Source organism: Coenobita brevimanus, chromosome 100 (genome assembly GCF_032717465.1).
Source record: "Coenobita brevimanus isolate Jiangsu-jjx chromosome 100, ASM3271746v2, whole genome shotgun sequence".
Taxonomy (NCBI): Eukaryota; Metazoa; Arthropoda; class Malacostraca; order Decapoda; family Coenobitidae; genus Coenobita; species Coenobita brevimanus.
Genome location: NC_137053.1, coordinates 37684618 through 37703397, shown reverse-complemented (window position 1 = coordinate 37703397; position 18780 = coordinate 37684618). Strand labels below are relative to the sequence as shown.

The following is an 18780-nucleotide window of genomic DNA, read 5'->3' as shown; positions in this document are numbered from 1 at the left end:
TTTGCATTTCCTCCTCATCCAACATCACTATAGATTCACTGACTTCACTTCTCTTGAAGATCAAAACTTTACTCTTCCCTACATTCACTTTTAGATTCCGTTTCTTACACACTCTCCCAAACTCATCCACCAAGCCTTGCAGCTCCTCTTCGTCTTCACTTAACAACACAGTATTATCTGCAAACAACAGTACAGGGAGTTTCCAAACACTGCTCTCTCTCACTAGGGCTGTTCCAACATCCACTGCCCTACCTAATATCTCTTTTATAACCCCATCCACATACAGATTGAACAACCGTGGAGACATGATACATCCTTGTTTCAATCCAACCTTCAAATAGAAAAATTCACCCAGTTCACCATCCACACGCAGTGCAGCCTTAGCACCCTCATACATACTCTTCACGGCATTCATCAGAGCTTCCCATCTATTCCATCTATTCTTAATACTTTCAACAATCCTTGTCTATCCACTCTGTCATATGCTTTCTTCAAATCCATGAAGGCCACATACAAATTCTTTCCCTTCTCTAGAAACTTTTCCACTAAATATCCAAGAATGAATATCTGATCTTAGAATGAATATGTGATCAACACAACCTCTTCCCTTCCTAAAACCTCCCTCTTCTTTTCCAACTAATTCCTCTGTTATTTCTCTAACTCTGTTAATAAGTATCCTACCATATACTTTTCCTCTTACACTAAGAAGACAATTGCCCCTATGATTACCACATACTTCTTTTTCCCATTTCCCTTTGTCTATCTATATATCTATTGCCAAACGCCTTAATCCCTTATACGGGGTGGCCACAAACAAATCGCCTCCAAGTCACCCTGTCCCCCGCCATTTCACTGCCCTGCCCGCAGCTCACAAACCCCTTTCTTATATACCTCTCCACTCCATCTCTCCATTTCATCCTTGGCCTCACTCTCCATTCTCTCCATATGGCCAAACCACCTCAGTGTGTTTCTCCTAATACTTTGTATCACAACCATATCCACACCACAATGCTCCTTCACATCCTCATTTGTCAGTCTGTCTCTCCATGTGACTCCACAGGCTCCTTTCAAATAACTCATTTCCACTGCTCTCACTCGTGACTTGTGTCCCTCCAACAACGTCCAAGCTTCACTTCCATGTGTCAGAGTTGGTATCACATTACTGTCATATAATACCTTTTTCTCTTCCATGCTCGCTTCACTGTTTCTCGTTACTGCCTTCAAGGAACCAGCAAGCTTTCTTCCTTGTTGTACCCTTTCAAGCACTTCATCCTCCAAGCTTCCATCCGTACTCATCACAATACCCAAGTACTTAAACATACTCACATTTTCCATTTCCTCATCATCCAAGCTCACTGTACATTTACTGACTTCACCCCTCTGGAAGACCATAACTTTACTGTTCCCTACATTCACCTTTAAATTCCGTTTCTTACACACTTTTCCAGACTCATCACCAAACCTTGCAGCTCCTCTTCATCTTCACTTAACAACACAGTATCATCTGCAAACAACAGTACAGAGAGTTTCCAAACACTGCTCTCTCTCACTAGGGCCTCTCCAACATCCACTGCCCTACCTTGTATCTCTTTTATAACCCCATCCATATACAGATTGAACAACCATGGAGACATGACACATCCCTGTTTCAACTTAACCTTCAAAGAGAAAAACTCAATCAGTTCACTGTCCACATGCACTGCAGCCTTAGCACCCTCATACATACTCTTCACAGCCTTCAACAACGTCCCATCTACTCCATATATTCTTAATACTTTCCACAGTCCTTGTCTATCCATTCTGTCATATGCTTTCTCCAAATCCATGAAGGCTGCATACAACTTCTTTCCCTTCTTTAGACACTTTTCCACTAAAGATCTAAGAATGAGTATCTGAGCTACACAACCTCTTCCCTTCCTAAAGCCTCCCTGTTCTTCTCCAACTAATTCCTCTGTTATTTCCCTAACTCTGTCAGTAAGTATCCTACTGTATACTTTTCCTATTACACTAAGAAGACAAATGCCCCTTAGATTACCACACTTCTTTTTCCCCTTTCCCATTGTACAAGGGAATAATTATACCTGACTTCCAATCATCCGGGACTTTACGTTCCTCCCAGGCCAATCAGCACATCTTCCACATCCATTCCACTACTATCTCTCCCCCATGCATCAGCATTTCACTACACACTACATCAGTTCCTGGGGCTTTCCCCATTTTGACTTTCTTCAATGCTTCCACAACTTCCATCCTACTGATTTCTTCCTGTCTTCTCACCTCCTTCCTTCTCCTAGCCATTCCCCAGCCACTTATACTCACATTACTTTCATTCTTTATGTTCAGCAATTTATTAAAGTGTTCTCTCCATATGCTCACTTTTTCTCCCTTCTCAAGTAGTAATCTACCATTTTTATCTCTCACATTGCCACCCCGTCTGACTCTCTTTACCTCTTTCCAGAACATTTTCTAACATTCCCTCCATTTGACACTCAAATTCCTTCCGAATTCCTCATCCACTCCCTTCTTACTCTCTCTTACTAATCTTTTCATCTCTCTTCCTTTCTACATACAACTCACTCTTCCATCTCTCAACTTCTTCCACGCCCCTATTTCTCATCCATTCATTACACGCTTTCTTCTTTTGTGCCACAGCCTGTCTCACCTCTTCATTCCACCATGCTGTTCCTTGCACCCCCTTTCGTCCTCTTCACCCCACACACCACCTCAGATGCAGCACATATTTCCTCTGTGAATATCTTGCACACACTTTCCATGTCCCCCATTTGCTTCAGTTCATATTTTCCCAATCGTTCCTCCACTTCTCTCTTATATTCTGCCTTTTTTTCATCCTCTTGTAACTTCTCTAGTCTCCTTACATCTACTCCTTCCTCCCATCCTTCCGTTTTTCTATTTCTCCATTTTACTTGGACCTTGATTCTGACCATCACCCCAACCTCTATATGCTCTTGCATCCATTACATATCTTCACATCCTTTCATCCACACACACATAATCAGTCATTGCCTTCCTTTCATTCAGTTCACCATCCACCCTTCTCATCACTGACCATGTATACCTGTGGATCATTTTGTGCCTGAAGAGGGTATTGGCTATCACCAACCCCCTCCCAGCACAAATGTCCACTAAAGCACTGCCATTCTCATCTGTCTCTGCAGGCGCACCCTACTCACCAACTATTCCATCCACTTTCACATTCCCTACTTTACGATTCATATCGCCAGTCAAAAACACCCTCTCATTCCTTTCAATCTTTTCCATGCACGCATCCACATTTGTCCAGAACTCTTCTCTCACTCTGCTTTCACGATCTTGCATTGGCGCTTACACGCACACAGTCGCCCACATTTGTAGTCCAACTTTTAGTCTTACCCATACAGTTCTTGAACCAAGTGATCCATACTCTCTTATATTCTCTGTTCATCTGTTACTCACAACAATACACACTTCTTCTTTTGCAATCCCATTCTCACCTACTCCCGTGCATATACCCCTCCCATACTCCCATTCTTTCTCATTCTCACCTCAACGTTTAGTTTCAGTTAATCCACATACATCCACTTTGTCAGCCTCAAGGACATGGACAATCTTTCTTTCACCTCATCATTTGCACCTCTTACATTCCATGTAGCTATCCATACCGTGTCCTTTGTTCGGCCATTGGTCGTCATCTTTTGGTCAGCCCTGATCCGAGGCTTCTTGTTCGTATTTTTAGTTAGTTGTTTTCCGTGGAGGGACTCCAACCCTCGGCCAACCCACTTGTTGTCATGTAGGGAACTATCCATACCATGTCCTTTGTTCGGTCCTTAGTTGTCATCTTTTGGTCAGTCCTGGTCCGAGGCTTCTTGTTCGTATTTTTAGTTAGTTGTTTTCCGGGGAGGGGGACTAACCCTCAGCCACCCCACTTGTTGTCACATAGGGAACACGTGTTGGTTGGTTATAAGGTTACCACCCAGCATTGTCAATGCTTTATTGGTTTACAGGAATTCATTTGGCTTTCCACTCAGTGTAGAACTATCCTAAAAAGAGAGTACCACTACACCTGGGTGGATGATGGGCACCCCCACCTACCAAAAGGACACTGTAACATATGCTATAAAATTAAAATTTTATGAACAACACAACTGCACCACTCATGAAAACATCGTCTAGCAATCAACACCAGAAATAGACACTCACAATGATCCTCGTCACCTCTGAGTACCCTATCGCTGGATTGAGCATTCGGGATGCTGGCTACATTTGCCGGGTATCGCCAGGAGCGGTTCCGACCCTCATGTTGCACTGATAATCGACACAGGTGGAGAGACATACACGCGAACATGCATCACACACACGTACACGTACAAACATCTCAAATGCATCATTGTAGATAAAATAGTATATATTGTGGGCATTACTGTGTAAAAATCACTCAAATAATGCAAAAAATGCATGTCAGGATCTGTGTGGAACATCAGCACTTATATCCACTTCATCTCCGCTGATACTACAACAGCAGAATGTTCTAGTAATGTGAATAAGAAGCCAATTTAGGTGTCACCATAATCAGTAAATACAGTTACAAATTGAATTAATTTGTCACAGAAATGCATGAAGAAAATGTTTTTTAAAATTTAATTTTACATTGGAATATACTGTATACAGTACTGGCAGACTTGAAATTCTGGCTTCGTTGAATATGATGCACCCTGTTGTACAGTAAATTAAATACTGTACGTGGATAATAGGTTCGCAAATTTAACTAAAATCATTTGAAGCAGTTGCTATCTCGTAAAATTTTTGCATTTTCAATTTTGATTTTTTTTTTTTTTTTCCGATGAACAGGAAGCAGAAGCAAACCAACACCATAGCCTTTACAGTCTCCGACCACGATATGAAGAATTCTCTGTAGTGAAGAAATCCATCACCCATGCTAAAGAACTGGCTAATGCTCGCATTTTGGAAATGAAGCAGTTACACACTCTGTACATGGTAAAGTATTGTTAATTCATGGTTTGTTTTATTCATGTTTTTGAAGATATTGCCAACAGCATCATCAACAAGCAACGTTGGGTCTGGTTAGTACTTGGATGGGTGACCGCCTGGGAACACCAGATGCTGTTGGCATCCCTACGTGTCGAGTGGGGTTGGTGGAGGATTAGTGCCCCTCCCTGTAAAACAATTAACTCTAAGCCGTTGGCCACCCCGTTTGGGATACATGGCGTCTGGCAATACTATACATACTACTATCATCAATCATTCATTGCTTTTTAAATGCACCTCAGTTACTTAATGTTGTATTGCACACAGCTGGGTCTCAGTATTTACACAAAATTTGATGCTGAGAGAGTCATATGAACTGTGAATTTGTGAACATAATGTTTCATATTTATAGGTATAAAGGCTGTTTTAGTTAATTCTGCTTGCCCAACAAGCATCCATTTTTTTTTACCCCACTACACGCATTTAACCCTCATCATTATAAAAAGACGTATTGTATTTCTTAGCATATAAGATAGTGCACTGTGTATGACACACACTAATTTTGGAAGAGAAAGTCTAAAGAAAACCTTAGCTTGATCCAGTCACATTTACGCAGATGCACACTCACCTTTCAGTATCTCCGTTCGGCACTCTTCATCAATCAGTAGTTTCATTATTACTTAATAAAAGCAATAAAATAGTGAAAATCTGTGCCACACTTTCGTTTCTCTCATTTAGAAAGGTTCCAATATGTGTGCATGTGTTGGCCTTGGTCATGTAATGGCAGCTGTCCATGTTCATCACTCTCTGGCAACCTTCCTATTCAGTTCCATATCCCTGAGGTCACAGTGACTTCATCTCAGGTGTTTTTTAGTCTATCTCTCTCAGCCCATACCCAAAACATTCACATTTCTCACATTCTGCATGCAGTTGTCATCCCCCATCCTCTCCACATGCCAAAACAATCTCAATCTACCCCTCTGTATCACAACACCAATACAGTCCCATCCTTCCTCCCAACTCTTTCATCATAAACCTAGCCTTCCCATCCCAGGCCTCACATTCAAAGACGCACTGCACATCCATCCAATCATTGTTGTTTCTGTACGTTTTAGTCTATAAATATCCTCTTTCTTTTCTGCCTTGGTCTTGCTACCATCCAGCATCATGCTCCTAACACATCACATACAAAGATCCCTTAGCATGGAGGGAGACCTTTCTCAATATCAGGAGAGTCAGCAGTTCCACGAACTTCTTTCAACCACTTCTCACTCCAGCCCCACCTTCAGCACATAACATTTCTCCCAGCTAAAAAAAACCCTTCCACACACTGAAGATACCCATAAGCAAGATCAGTCCTTTCATGTCTGACAATCTCCACATGCCCTCCATGACACACTGCGCACATGAAATCAGCATTATCTCATCATCTACTTCTAATACTACTACATCTTTTATGCACCCACATGTCACAAATGCAGCACAAGATGGAACTACAGGTATATCTCCATATACGATACCCCTAAATGTGACACCCCGGCACAACGACATGGGTAGAGATACCACCATTCCCCGACTGATAATGGCCAAACCCCGGTATAACGATGGGTTTTTATTTTTTTTTTACCGATTTTGATGGTATTTTAGACTAAAATTGTGTGTTGAGGTTGATTTATAGACTGTTTTTAGACTTATATTAATGTGTTTTAGCCATAGGTGGGGTGAACATTGTCATTTTGGGGTTCAGTTTACTAAGCTTGATTTTTTCCAGATTTATATTTGATGATTTTCAGATTTTATTTGTTGGTTTTAGTGAGTTATTTACAGGTGTTAGGCATAGGTTAGCTTCTTTTAAATCTGTTAGGCCATTTAAATTGGCTTTAAACCTGCCTTTAAACTCATTTGAGTGGGTTTAGGACTTGGTTGGGGGGGAAACCCAAGTCTCAAAAACACATCCCTAGACTTTACAAGTTAAATCTACCCTGAGATACGATACCCAGCCAAATGATAGGTTTTTACTTAACCAATTGCATCGTTAAACTGGGGTATACTTACTTCCCATACCTTTGTGGCAAACAGCACATGGCTACTCTCCACCTCTTTCACTTATCGCCATCAGTCCCAGAGACCATCACTTTCGTTTTATCTGAATTTACTCTCAAGCCCTTCTGACGCATACCTTCTCTCCACATCATAAATCTTCCCTTCATCTCCTATTCATTCTCTGCAATCAACACCAGATCATCAGCATACAACTTCTCCCATGGGAATCCGTTTGTGAAGTCATGTGAGAGGGCATCAAGCTTCATGGTAAACGATAAGGGGCTGAAGACTGACCCCTGTTGCACGCCAGTGTTCATGGAAAACTCATCACTTAAATCTCCATTCATTCTCACCTAGGTGCGAGCACCCACATATATAGCCATAACCACTCTAACCAGCCACTCTTTAGTCCCAGGCTTTCTCATTGTCCACTTCACCACCAGCCACAACCATTCTAACCAGCCACTCTTTGATCCCAAGCTTTCTCATTGCCCACTTCACCACCAGCCTTAACCACTCTAATCAGCCACACTTCAATCCCAAGCTTTCTCATTGCCCACTTCATCAGCTCTCTAGGAACTCTGTCAAAGGCCAATTCTAAATCAACAAAAACAAAGTGCAGATTCCATTTCTTTCCTATATATTTTTCCTGAAGCTATTGAACAATGAACATGGCATCAATGGCCCCTCTGCCTAGCATAAACCCAAACTACATCTCATCAGTAATCACTTTCCCTTATCATACCTTCTAGAACTCTCTCCACTACCTTCATTATCTGGTCCATAGTTTTATGCCTCTATAATTCCCTTTTTTCCAGTGCATCACTCTTCTTCTTGTACACATTTATATTAACACTCTTCAGCTGGTCATCCAGGACAGCACATTCATGTATAATCGTATTTATGAAATCGGTAACTAAATAACTCTTATACCTCCTTGTGCCTTCAGCATTTCAACAATGAACCAGTCACACCTGCCACCTTTCCCAACAGCATCCTGCATATTGCCTTGCTCATAGTAGCAGTGTTAATCAAAGGCCAAGGGCCAGGCATTGGATCCGCTGACTCCAAACCTTCCTTGGAGCGGTCAAATTTCTCATTCAGCAGCCGGTTATAATGCTCATTCCAGGCATCTTCAGTATCCTCACTGTCCACCACTACTGTATGTTCATCAATCTACTCACATTGGTCACCTGTAACATCCATGTTTTCCCTCTTCATCTGATTTGCCACCGAAAATATCATATTCTTCTTTCACTGCCATTTAATTTTCCCAGTAAAAGTTCCTGAGACTTGGAATTAGCCCTGCATACCTGTTTTCTAGCCCACCTTTATCACCCTTTTTCCATTCCTGGAAAAGCCTTCTTTTCTCCCTAATTGCAGCTTCTACCCCCTCATCCCACCGCCATGTTACCGTACCTTATGTCATCGAGGGCCCCCCGCCCATCCACACACTGAATCAGTAACTCTCAGGAGATTGTTAATAAGGGCTCTGTACTGTTCATTAAAATTTCTGTCAACAGCTTCCTGTTCAGCCGCCACACTAATCTTACTATAGAAGGCATCCCTTACTGCTTGGTTTTTCATCGTCCATATTTTCCTCCTAGGTGCATAGGTCCCCATCTATACCACCCGCTCCTTCAGCACCATGTCACATACCAGTAATTTATGCTGCTGCACACACTTTTTGTTCCCTACAATATTTACATCCTCCACCAACCTCATATCAGTCCTTCTGACCAGGAAATGGTCAATCTGACAATTTCCTTCAGATTGAATGTAACCAAACCACTCTCTCGTTTCCTAATTACAGTACATGTTACACACAGTGTTCATTGCCTCCCCAAATTTGAGTATCCTCTCTCCTTCCAAATTCCTTGTTCCTTATGCACATCCCTCATGTACTTCTTTATATCCTTGAGCTGCTTCACCCACATGAACATTTAAGTGCCCTTCCAAAACTATGGTCTCATCCCGCGTACCACTTACTACCCGTGTAAAATCATCCCAGAATCCGTCTTTTTCTACATCATCCAAACCAGCCCATGGGGCATACGCCAGTTGAAATGGAATTTTTAGCCTACTGAAAAAAAATTTTCACCACCATAGTCCTTTCATTCAACCTTATTATATTGATGACACATTCCACCCATTTTTCCTTAACCATCATACCTACACCATGTTAGCCATCTGCACTTCCTGCCAAAATAATTTATATCTTAATCCCTCTCAGCAATTATTTTTGCTGATCCTCCCCCATGTCTAACTTCCTGCACACAACCAACATCCATCCGCCTCCTACCCATGGCCTCAACCACTTCTCCAATTCTGCTCTTCAAACTACCCACATTCTAAGATGCCACAGTCATACATATAAACACTACAAAATACTTCTGTCCATCCTTCTGCTTCTTTACTGACTTTGAACAGGTGGGTTTGTATATACATACTGCCCATTCAGTATCTGTTCAATACTGTTCATCAGTCTGCTATATAAAAGTGAAAATCTGCAACACAGTCATACATATGTACACCAGAAATTGCCTTTGTCAACCCTCTTCCCTATTGAGCTTGACCCAGCTGGGTTTGTCCTCAAGCCATTTGATTGCATGTAAAGTATCAGCATGATTCGTGCAAAGAGGACATAAAATCACACAAAATAAAGGCCAATAAAAAGTTATAAACACTTGTTCTCCCTTAAAATTCATGCCATTGAGGACTTTCAGTTACTGTATATTCATCAGCAGATACCAGGTGGCACTACTGTCAGTATTTAAGGACAGTTGTGGCTGTCCTTGAAGTTTTCTCCTAAATCATCTAAGTAAACATACCAGTGCATCTTGTTTTTCATAATTTATCAACAGTTTTAGTTTATTTTTTTTTATTGTATATGTTTTCTACAAATGATCAGCAGTTTGTAGAATAACTGCCTGTTTATGTGGATGTTTTGAATAGAGCCAGAGATAATTCCTGTTTAACATCATGACATTCATCTTTGAAGATGCATGGGGACTTCTTGGTGTGTTTTGTAGGGGGAGAAAACTCATCTTATATACCAAAGAATATGGCTATACATTACTAGCCCTCACTATACATTGACATACATGGCAGTATACCCCTATGAAGACACTTTGTATAAATATTCTTTGTTCCAAAAATCACCCTCTACACACCCCAGCATCTAACTGCGCTATGCACTCCCTCTCTCTTCAGTCACTTTGTGCCCTAGAAATCACTTTGCTCACTCCAGTCTAAAATTTCATATGGATACACTATTCTCTCAGACACTCTTTACAAACACTTTTAGCACCAGAAGTCATTTTATTCTCTCACGTATGCATTCCCAGTGCTTACATTGCCACCCATCAAGCTTCCAGTACATACTCAATGCATTGGCAGTTTTTTATGCTTGAATTTGTTGGGATATCCCTGAGTGAGCAAATTTGCATACTTTTCATGGATAAGCTTTCTGTAGTACACAGATATGTACAAGGTCTGTCCTAAAAGAAACTAACCTTTTTAAATAGTACACCAACGTGGCATGATCTCGATAGGATTGCTGTGTAGTGGTGACATTGAACTTTAGTTTAACACCAGATGTATCACGCCATGTCACTTAGCCATCGAGGTGCACGCACGAGTGAACGTGTTTAGTGCACTTGGCGAATTTTCTTGTCTCTTCTGTTGTCTGAAATGGGCAACCTTTCAGGATAGATTTCAACTTTGGGAACAAAAAAAATTCCACAGGGGCCAGAACTGGAGAGTAGGGCGGCAGGGGAACAACAGTTGTTTCGTGCCATGCCAAAAATTCATGGAGAACAGATGATGTGTGAGCAGGTGCATTGTCATGGTGTGGCATCCAGGTTTTGTTTGTCCATGCCTCCCTCAAACGCTTTAGAACATCCATTTAAAACTGTTTATTGAGTGTCTTACCACGTGGAACAAACTTGGAATGAACGACGCCCATCCAGTAAAAAAAAGACAGCCATCATCACCTCATTTGAGTGACACTGACAAACCTTTTTTTGTTGCCATGACGATGTTCAGACCACTTTGACGCTGCCTTTTTGTTTTGACATTGTAGCCTTACACCCACGTTTCATCACCTTTAAAGTTTTTCCCAGTTTGAAGCAGAATTTCACACAGACACATTTCTCGTCATGATTCTTCATTGTTCAGCTTACAACAAATCACAAAAGGCACTAAATACACGTTCACTGAAGCATGTGTACCTCAATGACTAAGTGACATGGTGTGATGCGGCTAGTACTAAACTAAAGCTCAAAGTCACCGCTACGCAGCATTTCCTTCGCAATCACGCAACACCGGCTAGTTGGTGTGCTATATAAAAAGCTCAGTTTCCTTTTGGACAGACCTCGTATGATTGTACTAACAGTGGAAATTTTAGCACTACTCTGAATGTCAAATTTACGAAGAATGGTCCTCTACTGCACTGAAATATTGTAGTTCCTGTGTGCCATATTCACACTAACAATAAACATACTTTTCTCGATTTCAATGAAAGGTAGAGTATCTGTGAATAACTTTTTTAAAAAGATGTTTGTACAGTACAGGTATACCCCGGTTTAACGATCTAATTGGTTAGGTAAAACCCCATCGTTAGGCGGGGTATCGTATATTGGGGTACTTTTAACATGTGTTTTAATGTGGACTGTTTACTGGCCTTGGGTTCCCCCCAAACCAAGTCCAAAATCCACCCAGATGAGTCCAAAAACAGGTTTAAAGGCAATCAAAATAGCCTAACAGCTGTCAAGGAAGCTAACCTAAGCCTAACACCTGTAAATAACTCACCTAAACCAACAAATATAATCTGAATATCGTCAAATATAAGTCTGAAAAAAATCAAGCTTAGTAAACTGTACCCCAAAATGACAATGTTCACACCACCTGTGGCTAAAACACATTAATTGAAGTCTAAAAGCAGTTTATAAATCAACCTAAACACACAATTTTAGTCTAAAGTATCATCAAACTCAGTGTGAAAAATATTTGGAGGTTCTGGTAAACAAATCGGGGCTCCTCTCTCAAGGGCACCACAATGTAAGAAATTTCTAGTATTTCCTAGTAAACAACTCGTAGGTCCTTACTCGTCCCTAAAATTGCCCTTAATTAAATTCAAACAAGTCTCATAGGGTTAGGTGAACCGTAACTTAACCATAACTCACCTACAGTAACTATTTCTCTTCCATCTCCTAGCTAATCCCCCCTTGAATTGGCCAATTCGTAAAAGTTACCTAGCTAGTGAAGAGGGAATGTCAGACAACCGATGACGATGAGGCTGCTTTTCTGTAGTTGCTTGAGCAATCAAACATCCTTAAGGTGTGTATGTACAATGTGCTGCTTGAACCTTGTCAGGAGCAGAGTGAAGAAAATGGCAGGCCCTAGTTCCTCATAGAATTGTAGGGGTGCCAGCTATTAATAAATTCCAGTATTACATACAGTTAGATTACATCATGATATATACAGGGCAAATCTAACAAATTAATCTTAGTTTTAATTAAACTAAAGTTAAACCAAATATTCCCTTTAACTATGTGAATATCTTAAATCCACATCTGCTTTACATGAAGGCCTTTTCATCCTCGCCACATCATCTAACGCGCAGACGCAGTTTAGGTCCATGGTACTTTCCATATAATTACATGTACAGTATTTACACTATACAGTAGTAGTCCATGAGGGTTAGACGCAGTAGCATTTCATTGATCAATAATAAGAATTATTAAAGAGAACGTAATTTCTGGGTTATAAAAACCACTTGAACAAGTGACAATGGTATCTAGTTTTCCTCTGCTTCTAACCAGTGACGACTGTTATATAAAGTAGAGAGCGCAACTGCTCTGGGGGAAAAGATTTCCCACTGTTTTGGGGCCGGGTGTAAAATGATACGCTGTATCATGTAATGTGACCCTTAACCAGGAATTCCCTCCATAGATCTCGAGAACCCTGTGCTGCGGCCCTTCTAGGTCGCTCATCCTGACCCGTTTGATTTTCACCATCCTCTGTATCCGGAGTAGCCGCTAACTCAAGGGGTACCAGTTTATCGATAGTTTTTGTACTGGAATGTTCCTTACATTTTATTTTTACGAGTCTTAGCACCCCCTCTGAATCTTGGTGCATGGAAATCACTCTAGCTAATGGCCACTGGGATCTTGGTTGTTCGGTTTTCATTCAGACCACATTCCCTATTTATATAACAGATTTGTTGCTGGTAGCCTGAGGTCATAAAATGTGTCTCGTATGCTCAAAAGATATTCCTCGCTCCAATGTCTATTCCAAGTATCCAACACCCTTTTCAGCTGTTGATATCCCTCCTGCAGATGTTGTCCTAAATCATTATTTTCTATGGTAGGATCATCTACTTCTTCCTGGACATCCACACAAGGCACCAGATGGAGCTTCCTGCCATACAACATATGAGCCGGTGTCAAGGCATCTAGCGAGACGCTAGTGTCATCTAGATAAGTCTGGGGTCTATTATTAATCCTGGTTTCAATTTCAGTTATTACTGTTCTTAATTCTTCTCTCGTGATCTTAGTTCTGTGTAATGTTTTCCTCAGGCAGTTCTTGACAGTACAAGTCATTTGTTCGGTAAATCCATTTTGCCACGGAGCTCTTGGAGCTGTGAACTGCCAGGTGCAATTTCGGATTCCCAGTGCCGACTTAACCTTTGGGTTATTCATTATGTTCAATGATAAAGGTGCTGCTCCAACGAAATTAGTTCTGTTGTTGCTTATTAACTTGCCAGGACAAGACCTTTTAGCGGCAAATCTTCAAAAGACATTAAGGAATGTTTCTGAACTAAGATCTTCCGGTATTTCTAGATGGACTGCCCTTGTGTAGGCACAAGTAAATGGACAAATGTAAACTTTATGGGGAGTTCCCTCACCTGTAACAGTTATAGCCCCTGTGTAGTCCACTTCTGTTACTTGGAAGGGCCAACTTACATTTACCCTATCCCTTGGTAGGGCCGGTGGTCCTGGATAGTCATATGGTCATTGTTCATACCTCCTACAAATGATGCAGTCTTCGAGATATTTTTTTTATGACCTGCCTACCTTTAGGAATCCAATACCTTTCCTGAATTTGGGCCAAGGTCTGCGGCACACCTCCATGGAGAGTGGAATCTTTGGCTTCCTTTATAATTAATTGTACAAAGTATCCACTCTTGGGTAATAAAATGGGGTGTTTGGTTTGGAGAGGCAAATCAGCCCTTATTAATCAGCCCCGACATTGTATCAGACCATTTCTGTCTAAGAACAAGCCTAAATCCTTTATCAGCTTATTCCTGTTCCCAGTACCCTGGCCTAAAAGGTTATGTATTTCCCCGTAAGAGTTCTTTTGTATTCTTTTCATTCAATATTCTAAGTGATCTAATTTCTGAAACCCCACTTTCTTATTCAAAAATTCAACAACCAATTTATTAGTGTTCATAAGTTGTCTTATTGATGAGAATTGCCTGATGTCAGTTACTTGTGGCTCAGGTACTACAGGATCCATGTCACTACACTAACCTCAGCAATACTGTACTGTTTCTGCTCAGGCCAATCCTTAGTGAGTAACCATTTAGGACCTTCAAACCACAAGTTATCTTTTATCAATCTCCTTACGGTTGAACCTCTTGAGAGCAGATCAGCTGGATTTTGTTTGGAGGATACGTTCATGAAATTAAATTTGGAAGACAGCTCTTTAATAGTCCTCACTATGTTATGGACGAAAGGAATTTTACTGTCTTCCTTTCCTATCCAGTAAAGACAAATTTCACTGTCAGTCCATATATAGATATCTTCAAACTGAGTATCAAGAGTAGTGGTTATATAATTGGCCAATTTAGTTCCTACTTCTGTGAAAGCCAATTCCATTTGAGGTAGGGTTCTTCCTTTAATTGGTGAAACTCTGGCTTTGGACATTATGATCTTACTATCCTCTCTTGTTGCACAATAAGCTACTGCTCCATAAGCCCTTTGAGAAGCATCACAAAATATGTGTAAGTACGACTTCTCATTACTGTTTATTTTCCTGGGAATACATATGCTTGATGTGGTCTCAAACTCCTTTCTAATCTGTTCCCATTGTTCCACATATGTTTCACCCAATTCAGTGTCCCAGTCTAACTGTTCTCGCCAAGCCTCCTGTACTAAACATTTGCCCCTAATAACTGTAGGACTGACCAATCCTAATGGGTCAAATAATATGGAGACCTGACTTAACAAGGACTTCATGGTGAGAGTGACATCAGAGAATGTAATTGGTTTCAAACTTATTACATCAGCTGTTGTATCCCAGTTAAGACTAAACACATTTTGAATTTTGGGAATGTCAGAATTTGGATAGTCCTCTTTTATTTTATTCCTCAAAAGTGGTGAAATTGTATTCCAGCTCTGTAATGGCAAATTTGCCTTCCCACATTTGGAATTGGCTCTTTCATAAGCCTTCAAAGTTTCTGACTCTGTATCAGCAACACCTTGCAAATTATCCATGTAAAATGTCTGCCCTATTTCTGGGCATTTGACATTTTCAAAATGATGCTTTAAAGTGTTGCAAAGTAGGAAAGGACCAGCACAAGAGCCAAAGAGCACCGATCGGAAACAGTAAGTTTTCTATGGACTATCCTCATTTTGAGGATCATGAAGCCAGAGGAATTTTGTAAATTTCTCCTCTTCCTCTCTCAGTCCTATTTTGAGAAAAGCCTTACTAATGTCTGCTGTGTAAGCATAAGGTTTCTCTCTAAATCTTAGTAACACATTCCCTAACTTCTCTGTTAGTGTAGGTCCAGAGTATAGGCAATCGTTCAAGCTAGCTGATCCGTTGGACGCTTTACTACTACAATTGAATGCTGTCCTTATGGGAGTAGTTACTAAATCCTTGCTTACAGCATGATGTGGTAAATAATGTCCTTTATGGTTAACTGGGAAGTCTACCTCTTCTATAAATTTATTGTTCAATTGATCCTTTATAATATTTTCATATATGGTTAGATGTTCTGGTTTATCTCTCAACTTTCATAGAAGAGAATGTAACTGAGCCTTAGCTGCTTGGTAATTTGTTGGTAACTCCGAATGGTTTAGTTTCCATGGTAATCCTACCCAATACTGTCCATCCTTAAATTCCACAGACTAATTATACAAATCCAAGGTTATTTTATCTTCAGGGGCGGGTTCCTCAGAGTGTATTCCTATACTATCCAGGTCCCACAATTTGTGTACAGGTTCATTATTTTCATCCAACAAGTCATTTATCTGAGTAGGTTCTAATTCTGCACCTCTTCCAGCTACCAACAATGACTGTGTGGGGGTAACAAAGACTGAGTCTACTAGTTTGGCCTCTCCTTTAACTTGTTTTGGGAAAGGCAACTGACCCATAATAAGGTTACCTCCTGGACTCTTGAACAACTGTACCTTATTCCTTTTGAAGGTCCTATGTAGGAATCTTCCACAATAATCAGAACCAATTATCATTTTTATGAGACCCACAGTATCTGATTCCACATTCCATTTTGCCAACTTTATCCCATTGCTTTGTAGATGATCAGAGGTTTCCTTCAGTCCTTTTATATATATACTTGTCTCCATATTATCAAGCACAGCTGTTGTTATACGGCAGTTATATCTGCTTAATTATATTACAGGTCTAAGTAAATCAAAGGACTGAGCTTTCATAGTTGTTAAGAATCCTGTAATGGCTAGATTTACCTTGCCAATAATAGGTAACTTTAATTTCTTAACAATGTCTGGAGTGAAGGTTTTCTGAGCACCTGTATCAAACAGGGTACATACTAATAGGTTTCTGTTCCCAAACAATACTTTCACATCAGCTGTGGGAACTGCAGCTGGCATTACTAATGGAGCATTCCCTTTTGCAACTGTCATATTGACACTTGCAGGTTTAGGAACCTCAGTTTTTATCCTGGGGCATAAAGCACTATGATGATGATCTTTTTTGCATTTAAAACAAAGATTTAATTTAGTCTTACAGTCCACGGAAGTATGTACGGAGTTCATACAGATTATACAACACCCCAGTTCCTGAAGCTTTCCTACTCTAGAAGCATAATCAGGATACTGTTGACAAGATGCACTGGAATGTTACTCACCACAAAATACTCAAACTTTCCTGTCTTTTACCATGGAAGGTTTTACATCCTTAATTTCACCAGCTTGTCTGTTCCTTGTCTTTAATACTTTATCCTCAGCCTTTAAGGAACTAAGGAAAGTACCTGTCTCTTCTTTAGGCACATACTTAGTTGTCTCTGACTTAGGTTTCCTAACCAGTTGGTTAGTTTGGTTTTTTCTTTATTTCAGTCTTCTGTCTGACCTCAGTAGGTTTTACTGTTCCTTGCAAATGTTTACAGAGTTGCATCAAGCCCTCCACAATCTCTTCACAGGAGAAAATATCCTTTTGATACCTACCATACAAAGCATCCTTGGTTTTCGGTGGAATCTTTAAGGGCACAGTTCTTGAAAGCACCCAGTGTGATGTCTTAATATCTTCATAAGTACCTAAGGCCTTTAAGTTACAACTTATTGCAATTCTAATTTTTGCAAGGAATCAAAATCGTGTCTAGGTATGGGTAATTCATTTAGAGCCTTCAGTAATTGAGTAATAACTTGTTCTCTGTCTTCGTAGTTTTGTTTAAAAGGATAGTCATGGCCGCCTCATAATTATTTTCTTCTACTGGTTATTCTTTTATCAGTTGATATGGTGTTCCTTTGACCTGTCCTAACAGATATGTGAGTTTGCTGACTTTAGGGAGATCTGTTCTATTGTGTACTAAATATTTGAACTGGTCCCAGAAGGATTTCCAGTTCTGCTCCCCATCAAACTCTGGAAGCGTTATTTGTGGTAACACGGCTCTACTCTGCTGTTCCACAACTTGTGTTTCCACGACAGTGTCAGCTAATTTTGACTCTAGTGTCTTTCCTACAGTTAAGAATTCTTCTAATTTATCATCAAACTTTGTAGTTTCTGGCTCCAAGAGTTCCTTATCATCAGCCTTTACTATAGCCACTTCTAAAGTTATACAACATTCTTCATACTTGTTCTATCGGTCGTTCGGGATATTTAGGAGACTACAGTATTTACTTTCTCCTTGGACAGAGGTATTTCATCTAATGGCTGTTTGCAATCATTTATGGCTCTAGTTACCCATCCTGCCTTTCTACTAGAAGATCTTTGTAGTAAAGAAATAGACATGTTGATTGATTTCTGATTTAATAATTTAATTATGAGTTTCAACCACAAATTTACCCCAGCTTAGTAATTATCTGATTATTTTTAATTTTGAAGAGGGTAGGTAGAGGTTATTAAACCTTTAGGGTTGTATTTGTCCCCCCACTCAATTTCCAAATATTCATAACAGCTCAGCTAACTTATTTAATTTTGAGGAGTGTAGGGATTAGGTCCATAATTTCAACCTATCCCCCAGGGTTATTAAACCTCTAAGGTTACATTTATCCCCCCACTCAATTTCCAACATATTCATTTTCCCTAAGCTCAAAATAAATTATCTCCTAATACACCATAGGCCCACTCATAGCTTGTATAGCATAGAACTGTCCTTTCTTATGTTCTATATAATTTATAAATTTCTGAAGAGCCACTTCCCCACCATGACGGTTCCAATGTGTACCATTAGCTTTCAGTGTTGCTTGGCAGGGCTTGGTGTTAAAGTGTATAAAATCCCTCCCCTTCCTGATCCGTTGCAACATCCTATTCACAGCTCTGCTAATTATT

General features: G+C 40.3%; 1 protein-coding gene across 1 annotated transcript in view; it reads left to right on the top strand.

Annotated features, from left to right (window-relative positions):
• The window catches only part of nonC (serine/threonine-protein kinase Smg1), a 1312439-nt gene that overhangs the window by 1105312 nt on the left and 188347 nt on the right, over window positions 1–18780 (top strand). Inside the window, exon 46 of the mRNA XM_080284159.1 lies at window positions 4846–4992. Coding sequence (XP_080140285.1) covers window positions 4846–4992 — 147 coding nt within the window. The remainder of the gene's footprint in view (window positions 1–4845; window positions 4993–18780) is intronic.